The sequence below is a fragment of the Nomascus leucogenys genome, chromosome 20 (assembly GCF_006542625.1).
Source record: "Nomascus leucogenys isolate Asia chromosome 20, Asia_NLE_v1, whole genome shotgun sequence".
Lineage (NCBI taxonomy): Eukaryota > Metazoa > Chordata > Mammalia > Primates > Hylobatidae > Nomascus > Nomascus leucogenys.
This window is the reverse complement of record NC_044400.1, coordinates 80,939,335-80,954,703: the sequence shown is the minus strand read 5'-3', so window position 1 is coordinate 80,954,703 and position 15,369 is coordinate 80,939,335. Positions and strand designations below refer to the sequence as shown.

The 15,369-nt window shown below is 61.0% G+C and overlaps 1 protein-coding gene across 3 annotated transcripts in view; it reads left to right on the top strand.

Annotated features, from left to right (window-relative positions):
- The window catches only part of SH3BP2 (SH3 domain binding protein 2), a 41,443-nt gene extending 26,394 nt beyond the window's left edge, over window positions 1–15,049 (top strand). For 2 of the 3 annotated variants that reach the window (XM_030801217.1, XM_030801218.1), the window contains exons 3-14: window positions 2,091–2,230; window positions 4,543–4,645; window positions 6,222–6,339; window positions 6,706–6,776; window positions 7,977–8,065; window positions 8,375–8,443; window positions 10,259–10,913; window positions 12,326–12,434; window positions 12,678–12,733; window positions 13,085–13,166; window positions 13,747–13,806; window positions 14,453–15,045. In XM_030801217.1, coding sequence (XP_030657077.1) covers window positions 2,095–2,230; window positions 4,543–4,645; window positions 6,222–6,339; window positions 6,706–6,776; window positions 7,977–8,065; window positions 8,375–8,443; window positions 10,259–10,913; window positions 12,326–12,434; window positions 12,678–12,733; window positions 13,085–13,166; window positions 13,747–13,806; window positions 14,453–14,590 — 1,686 coding nt within the window. In that variant the 5' untranslated portion in view covers window positions 2,091–2,094 and the 3' untranslated portion in view covers window positions 14,591–15,045. Of the gene's footprint in view, window positions 1–2,090; window positions 2,231–4,542; window positions 4,646–6,221; window positions 6,340–6,705; window positions 6,777–7,976; window positions 8,066–8,374; window positions 8,444–10,258; window positions 10,914–12,325; window positions 12,435–12,677; window positions 12,734–13,084; window positions 13,167–13,746; window positions 13,807–14,452 lie in introns of all 3 variants that reach the window. The other variant, XM_030801216.1, reaches the window with a different exon arrangement.
- Window positions 15,050–15,369: the final 320 nt, after the last annotated feature.

Sequence of the window (15,369 nt, the reverse complement as noted above, 5' to 3'; positions counted from 1 at the left end):
CTTCTTGGGGGAACAAAGGCGGGCGTGGACCGTCCCGGCGGGCGGATGGGGGACTCAGGCCGGCACGGGGCTTGTCGGTCTGCGGGCAGCTCCCCGCGGGCGGACTGGGCACGGGGCTCCCTCCTCCATCCCCACTGCGGGGCTCCCTTGGGCCGGGGGCGGTAGGGCGGGGGCCGGGGTGTGGCGGCGCCTTTGTTCCAAACCTTGGCCTGTGGTTGGGGGTCCTGCGGCTGGGCCCGCCCCTGATCCCTCCCCGCCCAGAGGGGCTGTCTTTGGGTGCAGAAGGAGCTGATGGGTCCAGCCGGGTGACCCAGGCCGAGGCCGGCAGAAGACAGCCTGATGCCTTGGAGACTTCCTCTTGCACTTTTGTTGGAGGGTGCTGGTTTGCTAAAAGCGGAGAGTACTTTTCATTTATTTCGGTTTTAATTTTTTATTTTTAGCTCCAGCTCAGGCTGGAGAGCAGTGGCCAGTCATAGCTTACTGCCTCCTGGAACTCCTGGCTCAATCGATCCTCCAGGATTAGCCTCCTCCAGGGACTATGTGTGCACCACCAAGCTCAGCTAATTATTTTTTAGAGATGGTGGTCTCTATATGTTGCCCAGGCTGGTCTTGAACGCCTGAGCTCACGTGATCCGCCTGCCTTGGCCTCCCAAAGTGCTGGGATTACAGGCGTGAGCCACTGCGTCCGGCTATTTTATTTATTTATAGAGACAGTGTCTCACTTTGTTGCCCAGGCTGGAGTGCAGTGGTATGATCATAGACCACTGCAGCCTCAAACTCTTGGGCTCAAGTGATCCTCCTGCCTCAGCCTCCTAGAGCAGCTGGGACTACAGATGTGCCCCACCATGCCTGACTAATTAAAAAAAAATTTTTTTTTAGATATAGGTTCTTGCTATGTTGCCCTGGCTTAGTTTCCTTTATGTATGTTTTTTGGGGTTGGAGCTGTAGTGGAACCAGTCCCAGCCCCACTGGGCATCTGGGTCTGACCTTAGCTGCTCCACTAAGGGCTTAACAGGACACTGGCCACAGGCCTGCTCCCATCCAACTCCACTGGGGCCACAGGAGGGACCCTGCCTAGGATGGAGTGAGGGCAGGCACAGACCAAACAGTGCAGGGTCGGGGGTACTGTTCACTGGGACCAGAGATGAGGAAGATGCTGGATTTAAGTGGGCAATGAGGGTGCCTAGCAGAAGAGGAGACTCTTAACCTGGGTCGTGATCGATGAGTAGAAGTTCTCTGCATGGGAAGGGGTGGAGGGCATTTCAGGCAGAGGAGGAAGCATTAAACAGCATGGTGTATCTCAAGGAGAGCAGCTGGAGCGTGAGTAAGGGGGAGTGGAGTAGGGGGCAGGGCATGACATGGGGTCCCGTGGGCCTGGGTTAGCCCCCAGGCAGTCACTGGTCCTCTACTGACTGTGTGGTCCTTGCTTGGGCTCAGAGGGAAGGGGAGTGATATCCTGGGCTGGTGGGGTGGATAGCAGCCAACCTACCAAATGGTGGTCACGGCCACTGCTGACAACAGTGTGCTGTGTGCTGGGCTGGGTGTCCACTCTGTCCTCCAGCATCTGAGGCTTGGGATCTCCCAGAAAGTTCACACCAGGATGGGAGCCCAGGTTGTTTGACCTGGGAACTGGGGGCTCTTGGCTGCTCACTTGCCTTCTTCCTGTCTAGGCCCCTTATAGGCTCACCTGGCACTGGGACTTGAAGTAGTTATGGCCTGAGGTCTGACTTACCTGGGCTGGCGGTTTTCTGAGTTCGTTCATCTCTACCCAGCCCCCATGGGGCCTTGCGCTCAGTGGCTGTGTGCAGAATGAACCAGTGGAGAGAAAGGGCTGCACGTAGCGCTCAGGATCCTGGGGTCGGGTGTGTGGCCAAGTGGACCAGGGGCTGACTGAGTGGACCAGGTGGCTCTGTCTCTCCCTGGGGTTCTACCCAGAAGCCCAAGGCCTTCAGAAATGGGGTTTCCTTGCCTGTCGTGGCCCTACCCTCCATGCTGTGTCCTGGATCTTGGCAGTGTCCCCCTGAGTGCCCCAGCTCAGCCATCTCCTGCCTGACCGTAGCTGAGCCACGTGCCTTTGTCCTTTATTGCAGCTTCATGGCGGCTGAAGAGATGCATTGGCCCGTCCCTATGAAGGCCATTGGTGCCCAGAACCTGCTAACCATGCCTGGGGGCGTGGCCAAGGCTGGCTACCTGCACAAGAAGGGTGGTACCCAGCTGCAGCTGCTGAAATGTGAGTCCCCGGGGTGATAGGGAGCACAGTGGGAGGGCATGGGGGCAGGGCTAGCCATGTAAGTGAGCATCCTCTCCGAGCCTCTGCTTCCTCATGTGCTGTGCCCTCTGGATTTTCCCATTCCCTCTCTGGTGGCTGGCACCCCTAGAGAACCAGAGGTTGACCTCCCTAGCCCCCAGGACTGTAGCAGGGTCCAGGGTGGTGCACAGTGCTGGCCAGCTGGCAAGGGGAGCTACAGCCTGTAGCCAGGACCCGGGGACCACAGGTGGCCAGGCAGGTCTGGCCTCTGGCGCCGCCCTCACTGAAACCGTGAGTGTTCAGCGAGTTAGTTGGTCACTTGGCCCACAGTGAACCCATGTGTCAAGTCCTGGCTGGGTGCTGGACCTCTGGAGCTGCACAAGACCCAGGCTCTGGCCCCCAGGACAGCTGGCTGGGAGAAAGAAGCAGCCCTCAGGCTTGGGAGATGCCCAAATGCTGAGATACTGAAGGCCAAGAGCAGCAGGGCCTGAGCAGCAGGTGCTCCGTGCCTTTGCAGTAGCAGTGCTCTCTGCCAGGGACTCCCTGGTCCTGGGCTGCCTGGCTGAGATGTCCAGTCTGGACTGATTGCTTCCTGTGCGGGCACTGGTCGAGCTGCTCTCCTCTTTGCACAGACAGCCTCCTCGGAGGAGCTGTAACTGGCTTGTCCCCCAGCCTGGGACAGCGCTGGGGCAGTGGAGCGAGGGTGGTTTCAGTGTAACTTTCCACCTAGGGGTGGCCCCACACCAGTGGCTCTCACTGGCAAACTCTCTGGGCTCCTGAGTCTCCCTCTTTTATTCTATTTTTTCGAGACAGGGTCTTGCTCTGTTGCCCAGGCTGGAGTGTAGTGGCATGATCATGGCTCACTGCAGCCTCAACCTTGCAGGCTCAGGTGATCCCCTCAGCTGGGACTACAGGCATGCCGCTATGCCCTGTTAATTTTTTTTAAAGTTTCTTGTAGAGATGGAATTTCATTATGTTGCCCAGGCTGGCCTGGAGCTCCTGAGCTCAAACGATCCACCCGCCTTGGCCTCCCAAAGTGCTGCGATTACAGGTGTGAGCCACTGCATCCAGCCTATCTTTTATTTCTTTTTGTTTTTTATTTATTTATTTTTTTGAGATGGAGTCTTGCTCTGTTGCCCAGGCTGGAGTGCAGTGACTTGATCTCAGCTCACTGTAACCTCCACCTCCCAGGTTCCAGCAATTCTCCTGCCTCAGCCTCCTGAGTAGCTGGGATTACAGGCATGTGCCACCACGCCCAGCTAATTTTTGTATTTTTAGTAGAGACAGGGTTTCACCATGTTGGTCAGCCTGGTCTCGAACTCCTGACCTCAGGTGATCCCGTCTCAGCCTCCGAAAGTTCTGGGATTACAGGCATGAGCCACTGCGCCTGGCCTATTTATTATTTTTATGTCTCACTCTGTCACCCAGACTGCAGTGCAGTGGCACGAACACAGCTCACTGCAGCCTCGACCTCCTGGGCTCAAATGATCCTCCCACCTCAGCCTCCCAAGTAGCTGGAACTACAGGTGTATGCCACCGTGTCCGGCTAAGTTTTGTATTTTTTGTAGAGATAGGGTTTCACATGTTGCTCACGCTCACCCCATCTTTTATTTTTAGAGACAGTCTCACTCTGTCATCCAGGCTGGAGTGCAGTAGCACGATCTTGGCTCACTGCAACCTCTGACTCCCGGGTTCAAGCAATTGTCCTGCTTCAGCCTCCTGAGTAGCCGGACTCACAGGCGTGTGCCACCACTCCTGGCTAATTTTTTATTTTTAGTAGAGATGCAGTTTCACCATGTTGCCCAGGCTGGTCTCAAACTCCTGACCTCAGGTGATCTGCCCACCTTGGCCTCCCAAAGTGCTGGGATCGCAGGCGTGAGCCACTGCACCCAGCCTTAGTCCCCCTCTTTTAGCTCTGGGGTAATGGGAGCCTCCAACAGCCCTGCAGCACCCAGCAAGTCAGCTGTGGCCTCCCTGGGCCTCTGGTCCTGGCTCTACCTTTCCTCGTGCTGGCTCCACACAGCCCCCAAATCTACCCCTTCTTTGTGGGCAGCCAGGCCTGCCCTCGGGTGGCGCTCTGGGGCTAGCCAGCGTGCCTACAGTTTTTTCCGTATTTGGCCCCAGAGTGGGCTCCTGGGGAGGGGGCAGCATGCCAGCCTTGCTCCCTACTCTTCCATTTGGTAAAGCTTGGAGGCAGGAGGCCTGGCCCCAAGTTGCCCTGGGGAGGGTCCTCACAGTGGGTCTTGGCAGCCGCCCCTCCAGGCTCACCCTCCTGCCCTTGCCACCTCCCACAGGGCCCCTGCGCTTTGTCATCATCCACAAACGCTGCGTCTACTACTTCAAGAGTAGCACCTCCGCCTCTCCGCAGGGCGCCTTCTCCCTGAGTGGCTATAACCGGTAAGTGCCCGACCTGCCTGCTGACCTCTGGCCCCCACAGCCAGCGGGTCTCTCCCAGCAGATCCCCAGCTGGGCCTGCCCCTTATTCCCACCCAAGGAAAGTGCTTTCCCGAAGCAGCCTTCGTGCCCATCCCCTGCCCTCCCCGCCCAGCCTCCACAGTGCCTTGCCCTCTCCGCGTGTCCTGCCCTCAGGCCCAGGACCTCGGGTGTGCCAGGGTCTTCCTGTGGCTTTGTGCACAGGTCCCAGAGGCCTGGACAGCCTGCTCTCCAGAGTCTCCACTCGGCCACCACCTAGTGACTTCTGCATCTCTCCTCCCTCCCCGCCTTGCCCCTTCACCCACCGTGACCTCTTTCCAGGCAGCCCAGACCCCAGCCAGCCCAGGCCCTGTCCCAAACACAGGCCGGGCCCCAGGATTCCCTGCTCCAGGGTCCTCCCAGGCTGGGATCAGTTTCCAGCTTCACGCATGTCCTGGGCTGGGCTCTATCCAGTGATGGGCCATGAGCTGCCCTGGAGGGCCTTCTGCACTAACAGGCAGGTGGGCAGTGGCCAGGTGGCAGGTGGGGGGGGGAGTGCACTGGCACAGCCCATGGCCTGGGGCCCACACAAAAGGTTAATGCTGGCACCCAGCTCTGGTTCTGGGTGCTACCCCACTGGAGCCCTGCACCCCACAGCATTCATCTATGCCTGTTACCATCCCTTAAGGGCCCAGCCCCTCCTGCCTATGAGGAACCAAGGGTCACATGGTATCAGTAGTGGGACTGGGACCTTCGGAGTGACTCTAGGCCCTGGCCTGCACCCTGGCCACAGGCCTGTTAGGGCAGCCTTGCTAGAGCACCCAGCCCGGTGCCAGGCCCCCAGGCTGGCACAGAGCTCTGGGGTCCCCTGGGGAAGGTCATTCCCTTTCTGCAGATAGACACAGCGCCTTCTGGCCTCCAGCATGTGCCAGCCATGCCATGAACCCTGGGCCCAGTGGCAGATGCAATCATGCCCCAGGGAATTGTCTAGCCCATCAGGGAATGCTGGGCCTGAGGGGTTTTGGCCAGGCTCTTATGGGCCGTATAAGTGCACCTGCCCCGGTGCCTGGCCAGCAGGGCTCCCCATATGATAAACTCAGCGCAAACCCCACATCCTGGCTGTGTGAGTGAGCCACAGAGCAGGCACGAATCATTCCCTGAAATGCACTCAGGGCTGCTGCTGGGCCGCAGGGGCACGGAGCCCTGTGGGGTCCCCCAGGCAGGCCAAGCAGGCCTGGGCAAATGGGGCCAGAGGTGGGAGGGTGGCGTCCATGTAAAGTGGCATTGGCGGGCATCGAGGCAGGTTTGTCCTTGTCTCCTGTGCACTGCTGCTCCCAGGAAGCCCACCCAGCACCCCTCTTCCACACCCCTCCATGCCCCCTTACGCCTGCCTGGGCATGAAGCTCACTACCTGGAGCATCAGCAGCCAGGGCCCACCCAGCTCTGCCCTCTTCCGTTGGGGCGTGGTGCTGGTGCCAAGACGCGTTCACGGGTGGGGGCTGTGGGAAGGCCATCCCTACAGCTGTGAACCAGGCCGTGACCCCTGGCGCTGTGCCCCCAGGGTGATGCGGGCGGCGGAGGAGCCCACGTCCAACAACGTTTTCCCCTTCAAGATCATCCACATCAGCAAGAAGCACCGCACGTGGTTCTTCTCGGCCTCCTCCGAGGACGAGCGCAAGGTGACTGGGGGTGTGGGCCTGCAGGCACCAGGCTGGACCCGCCTTGGGGGCTCTCTGGTCCTGGGGTGCTGGCCTCTCAGCCCTGGGCAAGGAGAAGGTGTGGCCAGGACACAGGCAGCTGGGTGGGCGCCACCTCGGCCCCATCCCCATGCCCAGAGCCTGGTGCCAGCGCCCACACAAGGAACATGCTGTCCTGGGAGGTGCCCCTGTGGGCTGAGGGGAGCCACACAGCCATGTTGTATCCAGCTGGGTCGCCTCCCCTGACCTTGGGAGTCACAGCAGAGCAGGCAGGGCAGTGAGGGTGGAGGGGTGTGGTGAGGCCCACCCTGGTGGCACCGTGCCCACCTCAGCCCCGCTGACCTGCAGAGCTGGATGGCCTTGCTGCGCAGGGAGATTGGCCACTTCCACGAAAAGAAAGACCTGCCCTTGGATACCAGGTGAGCCTGGGCCCGGGACGTACCGGGCAGTGAGGGTCCCTGGGGCGCCTGGGCCTGACCCTGGTGTCCGCCTCCCAGCCCCGGGCTTGGCATAGAATTCCCTCCTTAAAGGTTTCCTGTAGGTGCCAGCTGGGCTGCGGGTATGGGTGTGCATGCATCTCTCTGCTCCTGTCTACCTCCAGCCCCATCTTGTCACATCTGTTTCTGTGTTGCCACCATGGGTAGTTCCTGTCAGGGGATCATGTGTGTTTATACGCCCGCCACCAGGGAGGCCTGGCGTGGCAGCAGCTGGGCACTTTGGGTTCCCAGCCCCCTACGCCCACCCTGGCTCACTCAGAGCGAGACCAGAATGAATCTCCCGGCGGGGCGCCGCTGGGCAGTCTGAGCCTTGGCAGCCTCCCCCGTGAGCTGGCCCAACGTGCAGCAGATACTCTCTGGATTGGGACTGCCTGGCCCGAGACGGTGTGGAGGGAACAAACCTTCCTGTCCTTTCACAGGTGGGGACAGGAGGCCCAGGGAGGGCTGGGCACAGCCAAGGCTGCCCTGCAGGTCCCTGCCTGACCCCGAGCTCCTGGGCCCTGGTCCAAGCTGTCCTGCCTCGGGCCCAGCCCAGAGTCGCCCAAGCCCTCTTGAGGCAGGAGCAGGTGGAGACGTGGGCACAGTCAGGGCGGCCATCCTTGTGGGCCAGGAGGGGCACCTAGTGGAGGCACCACAGCCTCCAGTTCTTGTGTCTGTCCTTGTAACTGTGTGTGCGTGTCCGCCTGTTGCTCCGTGTCTGTGCGTGTCTGCGTGTTGCTCCGTGTCTGTGTGTGAACATCTGTGCTTGTCCTGTATCTGTGTTTATCTGTGTACTTCCATGTGTGTGTGACAGAGTCCTTGTGTCTGTGTGTCTACATGTCTGCGCGTGTCCCTGTGTCTTTGTGTATATATATCCATGTCTGTGTGCCTGTGTTCCTGCGTGTGCATCGTGTGTCTGTCAGCATATCTGTGTGTGCATCTGTGTGTCTGTCAGCTTATCTGTGTGTGCATGTGTGTGTCTGTCAGCGTATCCATGTGTGCATGTGTCTGTCAGCGTATCCGTGCGTGCATCTGTGTATCTGTCCGTGTATCCGCGTGTGCCTGTGTATACCTTTGTGTGAGCATCAAGGGACCTCCCAGGCCTGGTGCTCACCGTCCGCCCTGACGCAGCCTGCATTGCAGCGACTCCAGCTCGGACACAGACAGCTTCTATGGCGCAGTTGAGCGGCCTGTGGATATCAGCCTCTCCCCGTACCCCACGGACAATGAAGGTGAGGTCTTTCTCCGTGTCCACTGCCCGTCCGCCTCTCCCCACCTGGCCTCCGATAGTGAGGGGCCCAGCCCTCCTCTTGGCCGCTGTGGAGGAGAGGGAGGTGTGTTCGGCTGTGCTCCTTGCTCTGGCCCTTTGGCAGTGCACAGTAGCATCCCTGGGCTCTGGCCTTCAGCAGCAGGGTCTGGACTCACAGTCCTCCCAGCGGGTGCTTGCCCCTTGCCTCCTGGACTCAGCCCTGTGCATGGAGCATTGCTCAGAGACTGGGCCTGGGCCGGTTTGGCTCTCACCGCCCACCCCTCCCATGCAGACTATGAGCACGACGACGAGGATGACTCCTACATGGAGCCCGACTCCCCGGAGCCCGGAAGGCTTGAGGGTAGGTGGGGCGGGTGGGCCTGGGGAGCTCTGGGTGCGTGGGAAGCAGGGGCCGGGACCGGGAGCAGAGCCCCTCCGAGGCTAGGGATGCTGGCCCAGGTAGCACTCTGGGTGGCTTTCGTTTCCCTGCTGTGTCCCAAGTATCATGAGGATTGGAGCAGAAGAGGTGTACCTGCTGCCACCTCTGCTCATTTCCTCTTCCCACCTCCCAGGAGGAGGGACAGGCACATGGCGATAAGTGGCAAGTGGAGCCAGGGTGGCCCTGGGGGCTAAGCATGGGGAAGGAAGGACGTTGAGGAGCGTGCAGGCTCAGGGCAGGTCCATGTCCCTATGGCTGCCAGCTTGTGTGGACACTGCTGCAGGCCAGGTCGTTGTCCCGTCCCACCCCACCCCATCCCATCCCAGCGTCCACCTACCTCCTGCAGCACACGGCCTAGTCAAGGAGACGGGCTGATACAGGTGGTCACACGTGGATGACGGAAGCACGAGCTGGGTGGGGAGGACGTGCCTCTGTCCTCCTCTGTCCCCTCCCTCCTTCCCTCCCTATTGTCTCTCCAGCCCCCTCATCTTGTCAATTTCCTCATGTCTGGGGCTGATCCTTGATCCTTTCATTTTCCCTGCGTCCGCCCTGCCTCCTTGTTTTCCAGCCTCCTGTCCTCACTCACCTGGCCTCTGCTGACCCCAGCCCCTGACCCCGTATCGTCTCTGCCTCCCATCCCCTCCCACCATCAGGCTCCCGGGTCCAGCCCCTCTTCTCCTGCCGCTCCCTCCCTTCTTCCCTCTGGGGTCCCAGTGCCAACAGTCCTTCAGCCCACCAGGATCTGCGGGTCGCTTGCCTCAGTTTCCCTCTATGCCGAGCTCTTGTCTCACAGTGTTCACCATGCCTGTGCCTTTGCCCACTGCCTTCCGTCTTAGCCTGGCTGGCCAAGCCTTGGTGAGCTCAGACTCCGTCTGCCCAGCCCTGAGCTGCGGCCCAGTGAGGCTGGACATAGGCCTGGGGAGCCACCCGTGCTCCTGCATGCCACTGCTCCACTCACCCTCCCTCTGTACCCCCTTCATCCTCTCCCCAAAACATTTCTCGTCCAGGACCCAGGAACTGGCTTCCCCATTCCCAGTTCCAGCGCTCAGTCCTGAGCCACACCAGCCTGGCGGCTGCCCTGTTCCTTGCCAGCCCGTCCTCCAGGCGCCCCGTGCTCCCGGGGCCCCCTTTCTCCTCCGCTCCTGTGCTGGCCCCATGAGGGATGCCTGGGACTCAGGCCTCACTCCTCTCCCGAATTCCCTGGGTGACAGCCTGGGTCATCTGCAGGCTGCTGGCTCTGAGTCATGTCCAGCCGGGACTTCTGAACTCTGCACACATTCCCTGACTCTGCATCCCCTGGCATCTCCCAGCTTTCTGGACGTGTTCTGAGCAAACACGGGCCTTCACCTTCCTCCCAGCTGCTCCCCTCCCCTGTCCTTGGGAATTCTGTCCTCCCTCTCGCTCCGGCCAAGCCCTGAGATCCTCCTTGACTTCTCTTCCTTTCACTTCCTTCCACCTCTGGGAACCTGATGGGCCCCTCAGGTGTCCTCTAGGCTTCAGGAAGTGTCCACAGGCTGCCATAGGCAGGATGAATGGGGAGGGCTGGGGGTGGTGGGTGGTCTGGGACCCTGGGGAAGGCAAGATGGAAGTGCTGGGTGCTGGGCTGCTGGGTGGGCAGGCTGTGGGGTGGGCCTATCATGGGTTGCACTCCTGGTTGGCCTGGCTGACCACTGCCAGCAGAGGGTAGTGTTGGCCCAGTCTCTGTCAGGGTCCAACCTGGGTCTCTTTGCTCTGCAGATGCCCTGATGCACCCACCGGCTTACCCACCACCCCCAGTGCCCACGCCCAGGAAGCCAGCCTTCTCCGACATGCCCCGGGCCCACTCCTTTACCTCCAAGGGCCCCGGTCCCCTGTTGCCACCCCCACCCCCTAAGCACGGCCTCCCAGATGTTGGCCTGGCTGCCGAGGACTCCAAGAGGGACCCACTGTGCCCGAGGCGGGCTGAGCCTTGCCCCAGGGTACCTGCTACCCCCCGAAGGATGAGCGACCCCCCTCCAGGCACCATGCCCACCGCACCCAGCCTCCGGAAACCCCCTTGCTTCCGGGAGAGTGCCAGCCCCAGCCCGGAGCCTTGGATCCCTGGCCACGGGGCCTGCTCCACTTCCAGTGCTGCCATCATGGCCGCTGTCACCTCCAGAAACTGTGACAAACTCAAGTCCTTCCACCTGTCCCCCCGAGGACCGCCCACATCTGAGCCCCCACCTGTGCCAGCCAACAAGCCCAAGTTCCTGAAGACAGCTGAAGAGGACCCCCCAAGGGAGGCAGCCATGCCCGGACTCTTTGTGCCCCCTGTGGCTCCCCGGCCTCCTGCGCTGAAGCTGCCAGTGCCTGAGGCCACAGCGCGGCCCGCAGTCCTGCCCAGGCCAGAGAAGCCGCAGCTCCCCCACCTCCAGTGAGTTTGTGTGGCGGCTGCAAGCCCTGCCTCCAGCTATAGGGTCCCTGGCCTGGCCTCTGACGGGCACTCTGCCCACCCCGCTCCCCTGGCACTCTTAGCCCACGACGGGGTACCAGGTGCAAGGGTAGGAAGGTTCCCTGATGCCTCCAGTCCGCCTTGGTGGAACGTGGACTCAGCTCTGAAGCTTGCTGGAAATGCTTTGTTTTTTTTTTCTTTTTGAGACAGGATCTCACTCTGGCAACCAAGCTGGAGTACAGTGGTGTGATCTCAGCTCACTGCAACCTCCACCTCCGGGGTTCAAGTGATTCTCCTGTCTCAGCCTCCCAAGTAGCTGGGACTACAGGCACCTGCCAACACGCCTGGCTAATTTTTATATTTTTAGTAGAGACGGGGTTTCACTATGTTGGCCAGGTTGGTCTTGAACTCCTGGCCTCAAGTGATCCGCCTGCCTCGGCCTTTCAAAGTGTAGAGATTACGGGCGTAATCCACCACGTCCGGCTGAAATGCTTTCTGCTTTATTTCTGGGAAGTGCCAGGAGACCAGTTTTTCCCCCACTCCCACAGAGTTACACCAATGGCTGTGGTCAAAGGCATCTGGGACCCCAGGTGGGCTTCCTGCCTTGCCCGGCAGGCAAAGGGTCCAGGAACTGCAGGGGCAGGTTTCGCATGGGTGTGCCGGCTGGCACACGCACCCCCGAATGCCCTTGCCCACACTGCCCTTCCCCCAGGGCTCTGCGAACTCCTCTGAGATGCCTGCTGCCTGTGTGGAAGTGCCTGTGAGCAGCCCTTGTCACACTCTTGGTTCTAGTTCACCAAGGGCTGCAGAGTTGCAGACGTTCGGAAGTCACGTTTTTCCATGACTGTGGGGATAGCGGTTCCAGGGCTCAGGCTCACCCACAGGCTGGCCGCCCATGCTGGCGTGGCCCATTAATCCTCCCTAGAGCCTTTGAGGCTTTGCTGAGCAGGACCAGCTAGCCACACAGGGAGGTGTGCAGGGACACCACAGGAGTCCCTTGGGGTCACATTGCATTGTTCATCCAGTTCACGTCCACTCCCCTGTGGCTCTGAGTGGGCTGTGATTTTGCCATGCCCGGACCTCCCCTCCCCACGAGCATCCAGAGCATTTGTTGACGGTGTGATGACACCGAGCTCGGGGACTCTGGACCCCCTTGCCAGCATCCGTGGCAGCCCGGACCCCTGACTCAGGTGTCAGGCGATTCCTGCTGTCCCAGGGCAGTCAGCACGAGCCCTACCCGGATCTCTGTCGTCCTGGGCCTTTTATGGTCACAGGGGCCACAGCAGGCAGCTTGCCGTCCTCACACAGAGGGCGGAGTAGGGAGGGGAGCAGAGGCTGGCCTGCCCCGTGTCTGACAGTGAAATGGTCCTGCCTTCCTCTCCCTGCTCCTCCAGGCGATCACCCCCTGACGGGCAGAGTTTCAGGAGCTTCTCCTTTGAAAAGCCCCGGCAACCCTCGCAGGCTGACGCTGGCGGGGATGACTCGGACGAGGACTATGAGAAGGCAAGGCTGAGCAGCAAGCCCAGGTCCCAGTGGCCAGTAGGTGGACAGGTGGTGGGAAAGCCATAGGCCAGGGCGGCCCCTCACAGACCGTCCTGAGCAAGGACCCCCCGAGAACCCGGGAGCCTAGGGGGACACAGCACCATGTAAAGCCCCGGATCCCGGCACCAGGTGGCCACCATCCGGGGAGTGGTGGTGCGGGTGGATCACTCCGACGTTGGCACTGACACCGTCAGCCTCTTGCAGGTGCCACTGCCCAACTCGGTCTTCATCAACACCACGGAGTCCTGCGAAGTGGAAAGGTCAGCACAAAGCCCTGTGTGTGCTGGGGCCCCCGCTGTGCCCGGCTTCCTGCTTCTGTGTCCCTCTCACTAGCTTCTGTGTTGGGGAGTTGCTGGCACAAGTACATGGCCCTGCGTGCAGCAGGAACCAGAGGAGTGGACCCCCCTGCTCTGTCCCATGCCCAGCTGGCACCCTGGCTGGCCAGGGCTCTGCTAGGCTGCTCTGTCAGCCTCACGGCAGCCCGACACGCTCAGCTCCTGAGACCTACAACAGCGAGAGGACAGAAAGCCAGGCTTGGGAGCGGGGCGGGAAGGTGCCTGTGAAAGCTGCCCGAGGAGGGCTCACCCGCCAATATGACTGTCTTATTTTAGGCTATTCAAGGCTACAAGCCCCCGGGGAGAGCCCCAGGATGGACTCTACTGCATCCGGAACTCCTCTACCAAGTCGGGGAAGGTAGGCGCCAGGGAAAGATGCCCCAGGGCCCCATGCGGTTGGCCCCTCTGGCTCTCCACACACCCAAGCTGTGGGTGGGCCCAGGACCCCACAGTCCCTGCACCGCTCCCCTTGTGGACTCTAACTTGGTCTTCTCTGCCCAGCAGCAACCTCCAATCTATTCCCTAATAGATCTCCATCTGCAAGTTGGGGGCAATGATGGCCACCTCCCAGTGGGGGCCAGGACTTGGGTGGGGTAGGGCTCATGCTCTGGGGTGGGGGAGGCCACATGGGGCAGTGGGAACGCCAGGTCTGCCCATGTCCCTCCGAGCGTGAAGTTGTGACCTCACTGAGCCATGCTCTCCCGGGTGTGTCGGAGTGGTTATTGGTGGTTATGAGCTGTTGCTCATCAGAGGCTCTCTGAGGGCTGCCAGTGTCGTCCCCGCTGTCCCTGTGCAGGTGGTCTGGAGTCCCTCCCCACCCCCGAGGGCCACAGGACCCAGCCTTGATGGTTCTGCCCCCCCATCCCCAGCCCATGGTCTCCCGAGGCTGGTCGCACTGTTTCTCAGGGAGCCGTCAGCCTCCTGCTTCCCTCCTGTAGGTCCTGGTCGTGTGGGATGAAACCTCTAACAAAGTGAGGAACTATCGCATTTTTGAGAAGGTGAGAGGGCTCCGAGTGGGACGGGGACCCTGGCCGCATGGCCTGGCAAGGGGCAGGGCAGAATCTCCCTGATCGGGCATAGGCAGCGGGTAGACTGAGACTGGCACCTCCGGGATACTGGCCTCCCCTTCCCCTCCACCATCCCTCACCCCCCACCCCTCCTGCTCAGCCTCCCTCCTCTCCTGGCCTACCTTTGTCCTCCACTGACCCTAGTGGGGATGGGTGGTCAGCCCTAGACCCTGGGTTGCTTGTCTTGTCTTTTTCTTTTTGTGGGGACAGGGGTCTCACTGTCTTTCTCAGGCTGGTTTCAAATTCTGGGGCTCAAGCAATCCTCCCACCTTGGCCTCCCACAGTGCTGGGATTACAGACGTGGGCCACCGTGCCTGGCCTAGGTTCATTTCCTGACCTTGTCTGAAGCACTGTGGGTGCAGGCTCCTGGACACGGAGGATGGAGGGGAAGTGAGGTGGGAACATGGAGTGTACAGACCTGATGCGGAGGCCACCTCGGGGGCACCACCGACAGCCAGGGGCCGGCCTGGCGATACCGCTGTTGCTGCTGCTGCCTTGTTTTACAGATGGGGAGACTGAGGCCTAGAGCCACAGAGTGGCCTGGCCCTGCTGACGCTCCCCCTCTCTTCCCCCACAGGACTCTAAGTTCTACCTGGAGGGCGAGGTCCTGTTTGTGAGTGTGGGCAGCATGGTGGAGCATTACCACACCCACGTGCTGCCCAGCCACCAGAGCCTGCTGCTGCGGCACCCCTACGGCTACTCCGGGCCTAGGTGATGCCAGCCTGTGTGGCTGCCAGGCCAAGGCAGTCACAGGGGCCCTGACCCCAGGCCACACAGATGGACACGGGCCCACATGGGAGGGTGGGCAGGAGCAAGGCCGCGCTTGCCTAGGGCCTCTGTGATGGATGTCTCGTAGGACCCAGCCAGTCTCATCCAGCAGGCTGGGTTCCAGGGCTGGACCAGGCTCCAGGCTCCAGAGGACGAGGGGACTCTGTTGCCCCACACTAACTTGCCCTGTCCCAACCCCAGAAACCCAGGACCAAGCCATGCCTGGGCTCCAAGGACAGGAACACTGGCCCCCCCATCACACTCACCCCGCAGTGGGCTGGGAGCCAGGCAGGGCCAGGGCAGCTGGGTGGGGGCCAGGGCTGGCCCTGGGACCCCCAGGAACGCTAAGACACAGGCTCCAGTAGGGGCTGTTGCCTCCAATAAAGCAGCAATGAGCTTTGCCTTGGTGGCTGGGGCTTGGTTGGGAAGGAGGGGATTACCAGCTTACTGGGTGCCCACGCTGATGACCAAGTGGTGACTGCAGCAGTACCCAGGAACCCCAACAGTTGGTTGTCTTGTCTTCCAGGGTGCAGGTCACTGAGTGACTTCCCCAGAGTGCACAGCGAGTAACAGATCAGGACCCAAACTTGGGCAGTCTGGGCTGGGAGCCCACACCCCACGCACCAGTTCTGTTGCCTCAGGTCAGGCCAGGGCAGTGCCACTGCAGAGCTAGAAGGCCCTGCAGCTACAGCTGCTTCATTCCCTGCATTAGTGCATGGTTATTGG